Source organism: Maylandia zebra, linkage group LG3, assembly GCF_041146795.1.
Source record: "Maylandia zebra isolate NMK-2024a linkage group LG3, Mzebra_GT3a, whole genome shotgun sequence".
Taxonomy (NCBI): domain Eukaryota; kingdom Metazoa; phylum Chordata; class Actinopteri; order Cichliformes; family Cichlidae; genus Maylandia; species Maylandia zebra.
Window position 1 is genome coordinate 38,983,241 of NC_135169.1, and position 13,597 is coordinate 38,996,837.

Here is a 13,597-nt window from a genome sequence, read left to right on the forward strand (position 1 = left end):
CATGAAAAAACAGGAGACCTTCTCATGTAAACCCTACTTTGCACTTTTGGAAGAATGGTTTAAAAAAAAAAAAAATCCTAAACACACTCCTGAACCTTGGAGAAAGCCTCTCCATGAGATCTGGAAGCTGTAAAAGCTGTGGATCAACATCATATTAAACCTAAAGATGGCCGCTGAAGTTCATATGCGTGTGAAGGCAGACGAACCAATGCTTTTGCCAATCCAGTGTCTACGGTGCGTACTTGGCTATATTGTTATAATGACATAACATTTACAACACAGTCTAATGCTGTTAATTCCTACCAAATTCCATACCAAAGTAGGCTTTGCAGAGCTAGCAGACACATCTGCAGGTTCAAGGACTGAAACAGACCCACTACATTTACATTTTTATTGCAAATAAACAACAAAAGGTCATCCATGTGTCCGGGAAGGGGGCAGGAAGACGGCGCGCATGCGTTCAATAAAAGCCAAGTCCCGCCCGTGCGCTCGTGTGCGTTCACGCGATGTTGAAAGTGATCGAGAGGGAGCGCGCCAGTATGTTGGCAGCAAAAGTTAGAGGCTGCTAACATTAGCATTAGTAATGAAACTTAGGGTGAAATTAACTGCGTCGTGAGAGTGTGTAAAGCCGTGACAGGACTTATATTAGTAAACATGGAGATTTATAGAGAAGAGGAGGGTAAGAAAGCGCTTTTTGTGTCTTTTAAAAAGTTGTTGGCTAACGTGGCTACGAAGCTAGCTCGCTTGTAGGAGTCATGTTTGTGTAGAGAGGAGCCAAAGCCTGGTTATTGAACCGACTGTATTTATATTGCTCTTTGTTCTTTTGTTTGCTTTTGCAGAGATTCCGGATCCTCATATGTTCGTAAGTATGCTCTCTTCCTTAAAGTTTACGCGCGCGTTAGCTTACGCTTTGTGGAAAAGCTCCCCGCGTGTTGGCTCTTACTTCGTGGGGGGAGTTTATGGGTCTGGGGACCGGATGGGTAAGGTGTTAAGATCATCAATGGGTTCCTCGCAGGTTGGCCGTAAAAGCAGCACAGTCTAATTTGCTGAATGGAAACATGTAAACACTGCGCCGTGTCACTTCCTGTACATATCCTGTATTCAGAGAAACGCTGTACGTGCACAGCTGCTTCTTACGGAAATCTAAACACAGTTTTACCAGTGAGCAGGATGTCTGTGAAATGGTTTAGAAAACAGTGATATTAGTAATCCGTCTACAAGGAATTACAAACCACGCTTTGCTTTTTTGCGTGACAGTGAGGCGGATATTTGAGGTAATAATCTCGTATTGTACGTGCAAAGTGGTCTTAATTGGACATTTCTGCTCCGAATATAATATATTGACTCCATAACAAATCCTAAACCAGTCCGTGGATTATTCTAAGGAAAAGTGCCGTCTTCGTATCTGTTGGGTTAGTGACATTTCTTCATTAAGTGGCATGTTGTTGCCCCTTTTCCTCCCACGTGTATAACCTGCCTGTGGATTTCCTTTTTCTGCCTCGGAACTCAAGATGTACAGATTAGCACATCAAACACGAAAAGCTGCTCCACAAACAACTCCAGTGGATCAGATAACTGCACAGCTGATTATGTAACGCTTGACATTTATTTTTGTGCCAGACAAACTTTGCTCCACTGTAATTTATTGGTGCTGTTAAAGTGGAGAGAAAAGACTTTATAGCTTTGTTTAATCACACCAACCTTCTATTTGCATTTGTGCTCAACATTACAGCTCTTATAGTGATTCTTCTATAAGTCTGACTAAAATAAACGATAGTATTCAGTATGAGAATATGCTCCACATCCCCAAATTAGATGCAGGCTGCTTTGTTGTTGCATTCACGTGTATTTATTATAGTGCAAGACCAGAGAAAGGGGCTTGCCTGCTGATCCAGTGACTCAGAGCTTCTGGATAAAGGAAAGTGAAACTCTTGGACATGGTGCTTTTCAGTGCCAGCATTCTTACTGGAGCTCAGAGGCATGCTGAGTAGTGGCAGTGGTGCAGTTTTTCAGCAGCTGTGGGAATACTCCACACTTATCATACTGGGATCCAGATGTAGGTGGAATGTGGGTAAGAATTCAAGGCTGGAGAGGCTGCGAGCGAGGACTGTACGTGACTGTTTGTGAATACTTTTCAAATCTCTTTGTCTCTCTCCCTCCTGTTTAGAGAACTGTTTTAGGGATGTTTGAAGGACGTCCTCATATGCAAAGAATAATAAGATGTGGCCTTCTTGGTAAGGAGATATTGTGCAACATGTCTGCTGTGCACATTTGAGTGTGTCGGTCTTTATTTGTGTGACTGTATGAAACTTGTTGTTGTTCCTACAGGTATTGACTACGATGACGATCTAGACGACCCAGGCAATGATGATTATGTTACCGGTAGTTGGAGTCATGATTTCCATGGATACCCTGCAAACCGCCTGAGGTCATCCAGCGCTGTATATCAGCCTGTATACCCTTCAGCCCGTAATTCTTCTTGCCCGTCCCCTTTAAGATTTCAGACAAAGGAGCACGTAAGTGTTTAGTTTTACCGTTTTCTTTTTGATGTGAAGTTGTGCTGCAGACTCTAAATGATTCAAATCTGCTTCTTTAGGATGCTGAGAGAAAAGCCAGATTATTAGAAGAATCTAAAAAAATGAAAGACAAAGCTGAGAAGAAGCGGCTTAAGAAACGGGTAAATCCTGCTTTCTTGAATATGAAGTGATTGGTAATAAATGTCAGCTCGTGTGAGTAATGTTCACTGCGTGTGTTTGTTGATCAGAAACAGAAGGAAAGGAAACGTCTCGAGAAGCTGGAGAAGGACAAGCTGAACCCTGAAAAAAACGAGGAGGTGATGATTGTTTTATGCAACACGTTTCGAAAAAAGAAACGGTCCTCTTATTTCACAAACTTGTGTTCTGTGCTTTACAGGGAAAAGATGATGCAGAGGAGGGTGAAGCTGTTAATGATGAACACAGAGCCAATAACAATACTAGTGTTAAACCGCAGGCCTCAGCCAAAGATACAGACAGCAGTGACAGTAGCGACGTTTCCAGTGATGAAGACGGCAACTCCAAGAACGACTCAGGCGACTCAGAGGTAGCACTTTTAAGAGTGGATATCATTCTCAAAATGAACCACTGATTGATGCCTGATGGTGTAAAGTGCCATTAACCTGATACTGTTCTTTTAATCCAATTTACTGAATACAGGAAAAGATGATCGCATAAGATTTGGCTGTAAATTATATCACTTTCTGTTCATCAATTACATTTTTTTTCCTCGTCTCTTTTTAAGGAACTTGATATGACGAGTAGTTTTGTGAGAAAAGCTGCTCTTATAGCCATGCATAAACTGGAGCAGAAGCCCAAACTGGAGAAGAAGGAGAAAAGGAAGATGCCAGAAAAAGAAGAATACAAAACAGTCCCCGAAAAATCACATGAAGAACGGGAGGCTGCAAAGAAGGTGAAGAAGCTCGCATACAGATCAGATTGATGCAGTGTTTCCTCCATACGAGTGAGTTAAGTAGGAGATGGAAACTACGCTTTTCCTCCTTCTTACTCGTGTGTGTTTGTACCCGTTTAGACGTCTTTGTTGGGACCAAAAATTGGAATTTTGCTATATTTGTGTGGACCAACAGTCACATGTGAGGACAGAAGTGCCTCTCCTCACGGGTTTGAAGGAAGTTTTGAGACTAAAAATGTGGTTTTAGTGTCAGGGCTACATTTAGGTTATGGCTAGGTTTAGGCTAAGGGTTAGGTAAGCATTATGTCAATTAGATGTCCTCACTAAGATGTCAAAACGAAAGTGTGTGGGTGTGTGAAACTCACCGCAGAGAAATGAAATGTGTGCACATCTGTTAGTTAAACATCTTAGATAAAACAGCAGTGATGAAGGAAACGCTGGAGAATGACCACAAAGCTGTAAAACCTGCTATATTGTCTTTTGGTGCACGTTAAAGGTTGAAACTCTGTTCTTGCTGTCTACGCAGGACTCTGCTGCGTCCAGCGTTCCCTCCTTTGAAGACCATGTAAAAATAAGCACAGAGCTTGCCGGTAAGTTTCGTCATTATTCATTCACATAAATTCTCAGTGAGGTGATTTGACTTTTAAAGAATACGTAAAATAAATATTTATCTTCCTTTTTTTTCCCCTAGTCATTGGAAATAAGCATGCGAGTGCTGGAGACTTTAATATGGCTGTGAAGTATTTCACAGATGCAATTAAGCACAACCCTAAAGAGTTTAAGTAAGAACATCTCACTTTAAGTAACAGCAGTGATTTCACTTGCACCACTAGCTTTAATGCCATCTTTGCATCTGTCGCAGGCTATTTGGAAATCGGTCCTTCTGTTTTGAGAAGTTGCAAGAATACGAGAAGGCGTTAATGGATGCAGAGTTGTCGCTTGGCATATGTCCAGGTTGGGATAAAGGCCTGTATAGGAAGGGAAGAGCTCTGGCTGGTCTAAAGGTAAAAATAAAGCTTTTATCTAATCTTAACAACCCTCACATGTCATGTTTAATATGCTGTGTGTTTCTGATTTTAAGAGCAGACTCTTGTGCAACAGTGTCCTTTGTTACAAAGCACTCTTTAACCAAAGTAGCAACACATTTTTCCAACCAATGAGAAACATTATAAAGGGACATACATTTGAGTGCTGGTCACAGGGAAGTTAGCTTAGTCTTAACTTGTTGATGCAGCTGCAGTCGGCTGTGTAGCGGCACATACTGGATGTGACCCGTCAGCGGTTGTAATGTTTACAGTTCAGGTTACAGCGACTTTGACAATGTCGCCTTGTTTGCAGCATCACTGCAGTTGTTGCACAGGTTCACATTATTTTCCCCTAAGACCAACTCTGCTCAGTTCAACTCAGTTTTCAGGGTTTTCCATTACGTAGTAATACCTGGAACCAGGAACTTTTTTTCCTACTCGGTCGGGGTTCCAAGTGAGCTGAGTCAATCTGAGAATGTGACCTGAAGAGATCGTGTGCCACTGATTGGCCAGTCAGTCACGTCACTTGATGAGTCATGAGAGCGCCAGTTCTGAAACCTGTCAATGAGGGAAATGGCTCCACAAAGTCCGTTTAAAAAGCCGTGTACTATCGCCTCACATACAGATGACATCAGCCGTGTTGCTATAACAACCCCACACACATTGAGGTGATCCTCAACTGTAACAGAGAGCAACTGAAACAGTCGCGTCGAGTAGATACTATTGAGAAAGAAGCATTAGACTTTTTCTGACTCAGTGTTCTGACAGCAATTAGGCCAATTAGTGAAGCAACAAATTGATCTGAACCCAGGTTTACTTTGAATTGAAGTTCTTGCTGTCCGTAATGTTTCAGAGGTATGAGGAAGCTGCCCTGGCCTTCACGGAAGTTCTCAAACTGGACAGTTCGTGTGCAGAAGCTGCGCAGGAGCTGATGCGTGTGCAGATAACACAGCTAATGGTATGTAGCAGCTGCGCTTAGTGGTGCAGTCACACTACATGCATGTAACTACATTGTGTACTTGAATCCAACCAGAAACAGTGCTAACATGTTCATAGTTGAGATGAGAAAAATGGCCTGCAGCTCGAGGTTTCAGCTGTGAGGGAAAGTTGGGAAAATGAAGACTGAGCCTTTTTTTTTTTTTGAATGTGCTTCTTACTGTGTGTTTCTGTTTTGCTTCAGGAGTTCGGTTTTACTCGAGAGCAGAGCTCAAATGCTTTAATAATTCATGGGACGGTTAAAAAAGCACTAGAAGTGCTGTCTAAGTTAAACGATCGACCAGGTGAGTTTCTCACTCCACGCAGTTGTGGAAATAAGTCTTTTGTTCTTGTAGCCCACCTGTGTATTATCCACAGAGAGTATCACTTGTATATTAGGCTTAAACTGACGAAATGTGTTTAACTGTGTATTTTTATCCAGTTTAATTGCTGATCTTTGTGTGCAGGAGCTCTTCCGAACGGCTCTCTCCCACCTGTTCAAGTAGCAAATGTCACTGGAGTGTCTCCAATCCTTTCAGCCAACACAATCGCTGCACCTGCTGCCGCTGTGCGTCCTGCTCAGTCCAAGGATGCGCTGAAAAAAACACTTATGAACAAACCTTTGGGCGCAGTCCAGAATACATCTGCTGCTCAGAGTCAATCAAAGCCTATTCTTACTCAGCCCATGAAGGCCAGCAACGGCGTTAATCGACCATCACTGTGAGTACTGATTCACTCTCACCGCAGGGTGCTTACGTGGAAGGTTGAGATGTTGCATTTTTAACACGATAATGTTTATAGTGGACATTGAAGGATCTTTTGAAGTGATGGTGGGGGGAAAAAATCCAGACTGGACTCTTGGCTTAAAGTTCTCAAAATACATTAGTTTTGATTTCACAACAGATTAATTCTTGGAGTAAATGTAGTCTAATATAACTGTGCAGAAGTAACAATGTGGGATTGAGGTTGTACACCAGGAGCCCTTTAATTTCTCTGCTTACTGTTCCCGTGCGGCACCACTAATGAAGCGAGAGAACACCGTAAGCACGCCACTCACTCAGCTTGGATTTAGGGCTGCCACGATTAGTCGACTAGTCACGATTACGTCGACTACCAAAATCGTCGACGACTGATTTAATAGTCGACGCGTCGTTTGAAGCTTTGTAAGATCACAAAAGACGCAGGAATAAGTAGCAGGATTTAAGAGTGTAATAATGGACTGAAACAGAAGATGGCAGCACTGCATGTACAAGGATGCCAGCTGCCGTTAAACCCAGAAGAAGAAGAAGCTGTGTCCCAGAATTCATAGCTCAGTTTCCAACAATGGCGGCAGCTAGTTAGTTTTAATGTTACTCTTATTATTCTTTCTGGGTCACAAAATAAACGTTTAACATATTTGCAGGCGAGAATGTAGCTGTGTAAACCTCAAATATCGGCTCAGTTTATCAGGACACCACATATTTTCAAAAGCACTCTGACGTTTTCGGAGACGTCTGTTACCCACTAGCTCGATAGCTAGCCAGGGGCAAGGCTCACTGGAGCCCGTGAGAACACCGGACTCCCAGCTAATTGTTTTCAAACCCACCGCCGTCTTTCACTACTCAGGTTAAACATGATATATAAGTCACTTAGATAACTTAAAAATGTTATTGTTTGGCTTTTTTAGTATTTTATTTGTTCCTGAGTAAATCGGTTTGGCTGAGATTAAAGGTATAGTTTTTACACAGCTGAATAAACATCAAGCAGACAGCTGATTATCAGAAGTGTGAGATGCTCGAGAATATACTCCGGTGTCCTGTTATATTTTAGATAGCAAGGAGTTTATTAAACTTCACCGAAACAATCTGCAAATTTCATTAAACTTCAATAAACTATCATCTTGTCTTTATTTTTAGTTAGCACAGACCTTAAACACTTAAAGCTGTAAGCTAATGATAGTTATATAAGAGCAGATGTAGGCTGGTGCAATAAGCTGTGTTTTACGTCCAATGGACGTAAAACGTACAGCGACTAATCAGTACGTACGTGATCTGATTAGTCGACTAATTGCAAAAATAATCGGTGACTAGTCGACTATCAAAATTGTTTGTGGCAGCCCTACTTGGATTGAATCTATGCCTAAAAAACAAAAGCGGAGTTTGATATTTTAGCTCAAAAATGGCCCTTTGTGTTACTATTGCTGATTTACTGGTTTCCAATTGGATAATAATGACCTCAAATGGCACAGCCTCAAACTTCATAACCACCACTTCATCCACAGCTAGTGTAAACAGGTGGATTGATTACATGAAGCAGAAGCAGCGTGGGTATATGTGGCGAGACAGGAAGGTTAATATAAAAAAAACAACTGATTCTCAATCGGTTTTTGTAATTGCAAAATTTAATTAGTCAACAGACAAGGTACTTTATTGGTATTCTTTCACCTTTAATTAGACGGTGTATCCCAGGAAATCATTAGAGCAGAAAGTCATTAGGCTTTTTTTTTTTTTAAACTGTTTACTATGCATATTATAAATTATTGTATAGCTATCCCCAAAACAGACCTTGTGCATAGGTCGTATATTGTTTTTTAAATGGTGTCTTCTTTCAACAGGGAGCTGTTTCCAGTTTGGGTGGGAAACCTGAATTTCCCAGTAACCGACTCCATGCTTGCAAACCTGTTTAACAAGTAAGAGCCTGTAGTGGAGTTCTAGGGTTTGTTATGTAATAAAAGTAAATAGCTCTGTAGTGTAGTGAGACACTTTTTATGGTAACTTTGTTTTGTTTTTTTACACACTCCTGTCCTGCAGGGTCGGGGTCGTCTATAGCGTCAAGGTTTTGACTGCCAAACGATGTGCCTTTGTTAACTATACAAAACAAGAACATTGTGATGAAGCAATCCGACGTTTTCATGTAAGTGCATCCTTTATTGTGGTACTGTGTCGTAATTCCATAGTACTGTTTGTGAAGTTGCAGAGAGGCAGTCGCTGTTGTAATTTGCAGGATGGCTGTCTGGCCGAAATCCAGGAAGCGGGGCCGCTTTAGATTCTTTAATGTATCATTAAATTTTAACTCCCTGAGACACCGAAGCTACAAAAGCCCTTGAATTTATGAAAGGAGTTTTAATTTGTCATTTATCTATTCAACTAAATATGAATAATAAAAATTCAGACTGCAGGCAAAGAAGTGCATCAATCTCCAGGGTCAGAAATCTGCCCTGCTTCAAGCCCTGAATTTTGCATTTTAGGGGTTCGTCTTTATGTGTGCCCCCTTTCCTAATCTCCTTAGGCCAGTTTTTTTTCTACACTTGTGTCTGTCTAGTTTTTGTTTGAGTCGTCTGAAACTGTCTGGATCATGCTGTGAATGCGTTGTTGATGTGTAACTCTTATCACACGGTCACGCGTCTCTCTGTGATTTTGGTGAATACTTTGTCACGTGCCCAGGTTACTCCTCCACCCACTAAACTAGTATTGTGTTCACTCGTCAGGGCTTTGAGCTGAATCACAACAAGCTCGCTGTCAGGTATCCGGACAGGATTCCTGCAGGCTTGGGTATTTCCAGATCTGCCCTGAGAGCTGATGACCTGCCAGATTAGAACGTGAGGTGAGTCCTTTCATACCAGACTTCACAGCTCTGACTGTGCTGCCTCCTGCTCGCTCTACCCGGGCAGCTCTCTCACCTGAACCAAACCGAGTACTTTAAGTAGTGAGAGAGTGTCAGTGTCAGTCTGATTACTGGAAGTGTCCTGCTGAAAGCTACATAAGAAAAAGGACACCTGGGGACACCATCCTGCTAGGATGAGACTTAATGTGTGAAAATGGGCCAAGAGGTTAAAGGAATAGTTCAAAACTTTATTCCCTGGCATAAAGGAGCAAGCTATTTAATTATCCAACACATAAATAGCAGGATTATAATGCGATTATGTGTTTAAACTGCTAAATTTAAGTGACTCATACCTAAAATGTAGTTTTGTTTTTATTGCAGGCATAACGAGAAAAGCCAAAGGACAGTACGTCCTTAGAAACCCATCCCCGACCACAGAGGGGACTACTGAATGAAGACCCAGCTGCTACTTGGCCTGAATGTTGTTTTCAATAAATACTTCTTGTCCAGTACAGACTAATCAACAGTATCTACAGGTTCTCCTGATGTAATAGCTTTATGTAAAATTACCTGGTAAGTTATGTCTGAAAATATCGTGTTATTGTAAGGTGATGAATCCAGATGTTAACAAACGCTTCATGTTGCCAAGATTTTCAGTCTGACAATTTACATGGAAGGGTTGGGTATGTATTTTAAATGTTAGTATTCAGAAAAAAACAGTATATAATTTACATATTTGTTTATTTAAAGTCTGCGGATTAGTCTAAGACTGCAGAGCAGGCTTACAGCTAAGCACACCAGTCTGTTTGAGTAAATTTGAGTGTTAATTAAAAAGTTGTTCCGTGGACAATTTTTGAGTGATGCAAGTAACATTGGTCATCAAATACAGTATTACATAATTTCTTTTAAACATGTTAAGCAGCAGGAATCCCTAAAGTTTTATGTCGAAATACTTAAATAATATATAGAGCCTAAACATGTGGTCAGCCGGTTTTCCAAAATTATCTGTAGGCATTATGGTCATCCATAATTCTTATTATACGCTTAATACAGCTGTATAACACAAGCATTATGCGGTTTCAGTGCTCCTAGTTAATTTTTACCTGAAACGTGTCTTAAATGAAAAACCTCAAGGGTTGAAAGGCCATTGCACATTTCTTTTTTAAAATATATAAGTCCTCAAATTGTGAAGGTTGTTCTTAATCCAACAATTAAAGTTTCTTTATACTCTGGACTCCTGCATCATCCTTTTCTTTCTTTTTCTTTTTTTTTTTAAAGATATGAACTAACTTCATGGGGCATAGATGGACCTTTCTAGAGAAAGCTTGTAGTGGGGTGTCCTGTTACAGATGTGATTGAAAGTGTAGAAGTGGACCAGATCTGTGTGAATCAGGTCTTGATCTTGACATCACATTTACGGCTATTCCAGCTCCCCCCTACAGAAGGGCATTGTTTACACAAATCACACCATCTGCAATCCAAACAGGTGAAAATGAAACAGAAAAATATCTCGCTAAAAAGATTTCCTTACAGCGGGTACACACAAGAAAAACGGTGGAACACCAAAATCAGAGCAAAATGTCATTTTTCAAACTCATAAGTAGAGACTACTAAAGAGTCAAAGCCGTCTTCTTCCAGTTATCCCATACAGGGTTGTAGTTGTGCTGAAGACTGTTGCTGCTGTGAGGTGAGAGGTAGGCTACACCTGCATACTTTTGAACTTTGGGAGGAAGTCTTAAGTGTCATGAGAGACCAACCCAGACACGGGGAGAGCATGCAAACTCATCAGCCAGTGGATTCAAACCCAAGACCTTGCTGTGAGGCAACAGTGCTAACCACCATGGTGATGGGGCACCCACTCACCCTGTTGGCTCATGTCTTGAACTTTTGTCATAATCGGCCTTAAACTTTTGTTTTGCTGTGAAGTCACCTGACGCTTTGACCAACATGATCAGTTCATCCCTAAACATGAGTCAAAGTGCCAAAATTGTATGGAGCCCATTCCAGGAGATGCAGAAATCTTGGTAAATCAGAATACTGAAATCCACGTTTCTGCCCAGGGTGTATCCCACTTGTGGTAGCTGGGATAGGCCCCAGCCTGCCCATGACCCTGATGAGGATAAGTAAAAGAAAAGGGATGAAAACAATTACGTCTGGATTGAAGACTAATTTATATTTTTCTTGAAAACTGCGCTGGTGTGTGGACGTAGGTAAATGTCAAACTTGGAAAATGTGCACATAAGATGGAGCTCTTGATGAACATTTAGAGCAGGACTTACGTAATTAAATATATGTGATCAGTGCATATGTCTACAGTAAAATAAATCAAAAATAATTAGCTCTCAGTAAACTGTGGGAGTGGCTCTCGGGACATGTGCCCTTTGTGTTCAGGCAGTAATCCAGCTTTGAACAGGGAGCTGTAAATGTGAGACCTATATCAGCCAATAGATGGCAGCAAAATCAAGCGAATTAAAATGTGAGCCAGAAGTAAATGGTGTTCCAGCCTGGAAAAAAATCCTGACAAATTATATTTTATAAATTCACCCTTATGGCACATGGAGTTACAATCATGGACCACACACCTCCTTTGTAGCACCTGGAGCTACAGCAGCTTCAACATTTGCCATCATTAAACATGCTTTCTCCACTGGAAACATTAATACACACCCACTCTAATAAACACCACGGTTTTGTGTTACTGACTTTTCTTTGCAGCCTCAATTTTGAGTCATTTTGTTACGTGGGTGACTGCAGGTATAGTGCTCTACAAATCTATCGCATCGTGCTACGAGTGTGCTTAATATTTTACTCAAAGACAGGAGTGAAACAGAAAGCTTGGCAAGATGCGTTCAACCTGTGAATAGAGAGCCACGTGCACGAAGAAGACAAAGAAAAAAAGCTGGCATTTTAACAACATGGCATCTCATCAGCAAAAGCTCTGAACAGGTGTATGAATTGGACAGATCTGAACAGAAGCACAAAATCTGAACTTTTTCTGGCTCGGCACGCCAAACAATCAAGCCTCCCCCTCCCTTAGGGATCAGAAACAAATATTCACACTGAGCTTCTTAACTGATATGCATATGAAGGTGTGAATCCAAAGCAGGGATACTCTCAGAGGTCTTAAGCATATGGTGCGTGTTTGAGTCAAATGAATGCTTCAGCATGATCACAAATGCAAAGAGGCCGTCTTTAGCCGGGAGCGAAAACACTCAACTCCCCAATGTGAACAGATTTCCTCTCACCTGTCACCCTACTCCCTTCATACGGGGTTTATGTATTCTTACAGGTGGAGGGGAGCGAGTTATTAGTTTGGAGATTTGATGCGACTTCTGAAGGGGCCTGCGGTGTTAATTGTGTGAATCGTCTAACAACCTGCTTGCCGCAGAGCCCCTCTTGAAAAGCGAGACTTTAAAATACAGCAGCCACAGAGTTCCTGCGACACCAATCGGGTTCCTTGATGGCAACTTTGGACCTAATTAGAGGCAGAAAACGTGTGAAGTGCACCCAGCCGTGAATGTACAGCAGCGGGCTCGATAATATCAGCTCTTAACCCTGCTCCTTAAACACTCTCCTCTGCCTCTTCTGTTCAGACTGCCTGTGGCAGAGAAAAAAGGTTTTATAATGCTCCTGCTCCCGTGCACGACGAACATTACGGGCAGAGAGAATTATGAAAAAGAGAGGTAGCGGCGTCTGTTAAAAGGCAGGTTTGAATCGTTTCTGCTGCTTTTTCAGACTGCTGTTCATTCCTCTCCAGGCCACAGGCTGGAAAAGCAGGGCGTTTTTTTCCTCCCCCCTTCACTGGATGTGTCATCGTAAGTACTCCAAAATCTTCCCTTTTTGTCTCTCAATTTATAAGAATAAAACTCTAGGCTGGCTCCGATTAACCGGGTGGGTGCAGCGCCGTTATGCATTTTTCTGGGTGTAATTCGTCCAATCTATAGAGGCTTTGCACCATGACATCACCCTATAACACAAGCCCCTATAGTCTCTCATGCAGAGTGGAAAATGCACAAACCTTCTGCAAGAAAATGTGGCTAAAATGTTAAAGAGCTGCAATGCAACAGACAGCAGAAATGTATTCAGAAAGAATTCTGATACTTGCAGAGAAGCTAAAGCATCACAGCTATGAAAGTACTGGTGGATAACATGTTGTGTCTTTCTCTGGCTTTTTGTTTTCTTCAGCCAGAGATATTTCACACGAGAGAAGAGAACCTAAATACAGTCTGCAAATCATTTACTGACCTTAAATAAACAGGTATGTTTAAATTAAATGTAATAATATAATTTAGGTTTTTGTCTGTCACATGTCATTGCTAAACGTGCACCACACACCCTGTGGGACAAAGCTGCAGCGGCCACACAGATGACACGTGCACGGCAACTTAAAGGGTTAGTTTGGAGTTTTGTAAGTCTGGTAGTACTTGAGTATTACCTACAGCATCCACCAGTATGAAAGAGGACACTGGAGTACCAGCTGAGCCTCAAGACCTAAAAAGAAAGAAGCAAGATAGTGAATATCAGTTAAGGTGTACAGCATGCATTATATAAAATACCTTGAGATGACT

General features: G+C 41.5%; 1 protein-coding gene across 2 annotated transcripts; it reads left to right on the forward strand.

Moving 5' to 3' along the window:
* The first annotated feature begins 490 nt into the window (after positions 1-490).
* LOC101470426 (uncharacterized) lies at positions 491-10,263 on the forward strand. Of its 2 annotated transcripts, XM_012920005.2 has the most exons (19): positions 492-679; positions 840-862; positions 1,859-2,071; positions 2,168-2,234; positions 2,329-2,516; positions 2,597-2,677; positions 2,765-2,833; positions 2,914-3,081; positions 3,280-3,447; positions 3,974-4,037; positions 4,139-4,229; positions 4,310-4,451; positions 5,326-5,430; positions 5,653-5,752; positions 5,915-6,167; positions 8,041-8,115; positions 8,237-8,339; positions 8,914-9,029; positions 9,411-10,263. In XM_012920005.2, the coding sequence occupies exons 3-18, from the start codon at positions 2,066-2,068 to the stop codon at positions 9,019-9,021; spliced, it is 1,788 nt and encodes a 595-aa protein (XP_012775459.2). In that variant the 5' UTR covers positions 492-679; positions 840-862; positions 1,859-2,065; the 3' UTR covers positions 9,022-9,029; positions 9,411-10,263. The 2 variants fall into 2 exon arrangements, with proteins under 2 accessions (XP_012775458.2, XP_012775459.2); XM_012920004.2 differs by lacking the exon at positions 1,859-2,071 and having other exon boundaries at positions 491-679.
* The last annotated feature ends 3,334 nt before the right edge of the window (positions 10,264-13,597 follow it).

Bases quoted from the DNA above. Each gene is read 5' to 3' on its own strand.
- LOC101470426 (XM_012920004.2), top strand. From the start codon at position 655: ATGGAGATTTATAGAGAAGAGGAGG. The intron at 680-839 runs GTAAGAAAGCGC...TTGCTTTTGCAG, and splicing joins GATTTATAGAGAAGAGGAGG to AGATTCCGGATCCTCATATG. The intron at 3,082-3,279 runs GTAGCACTTTTA...TCTCTTTTTAAG, and splicing joins ACGACTCAGGCGACTCAGAG to GAACTTGATATGACGAGTAG.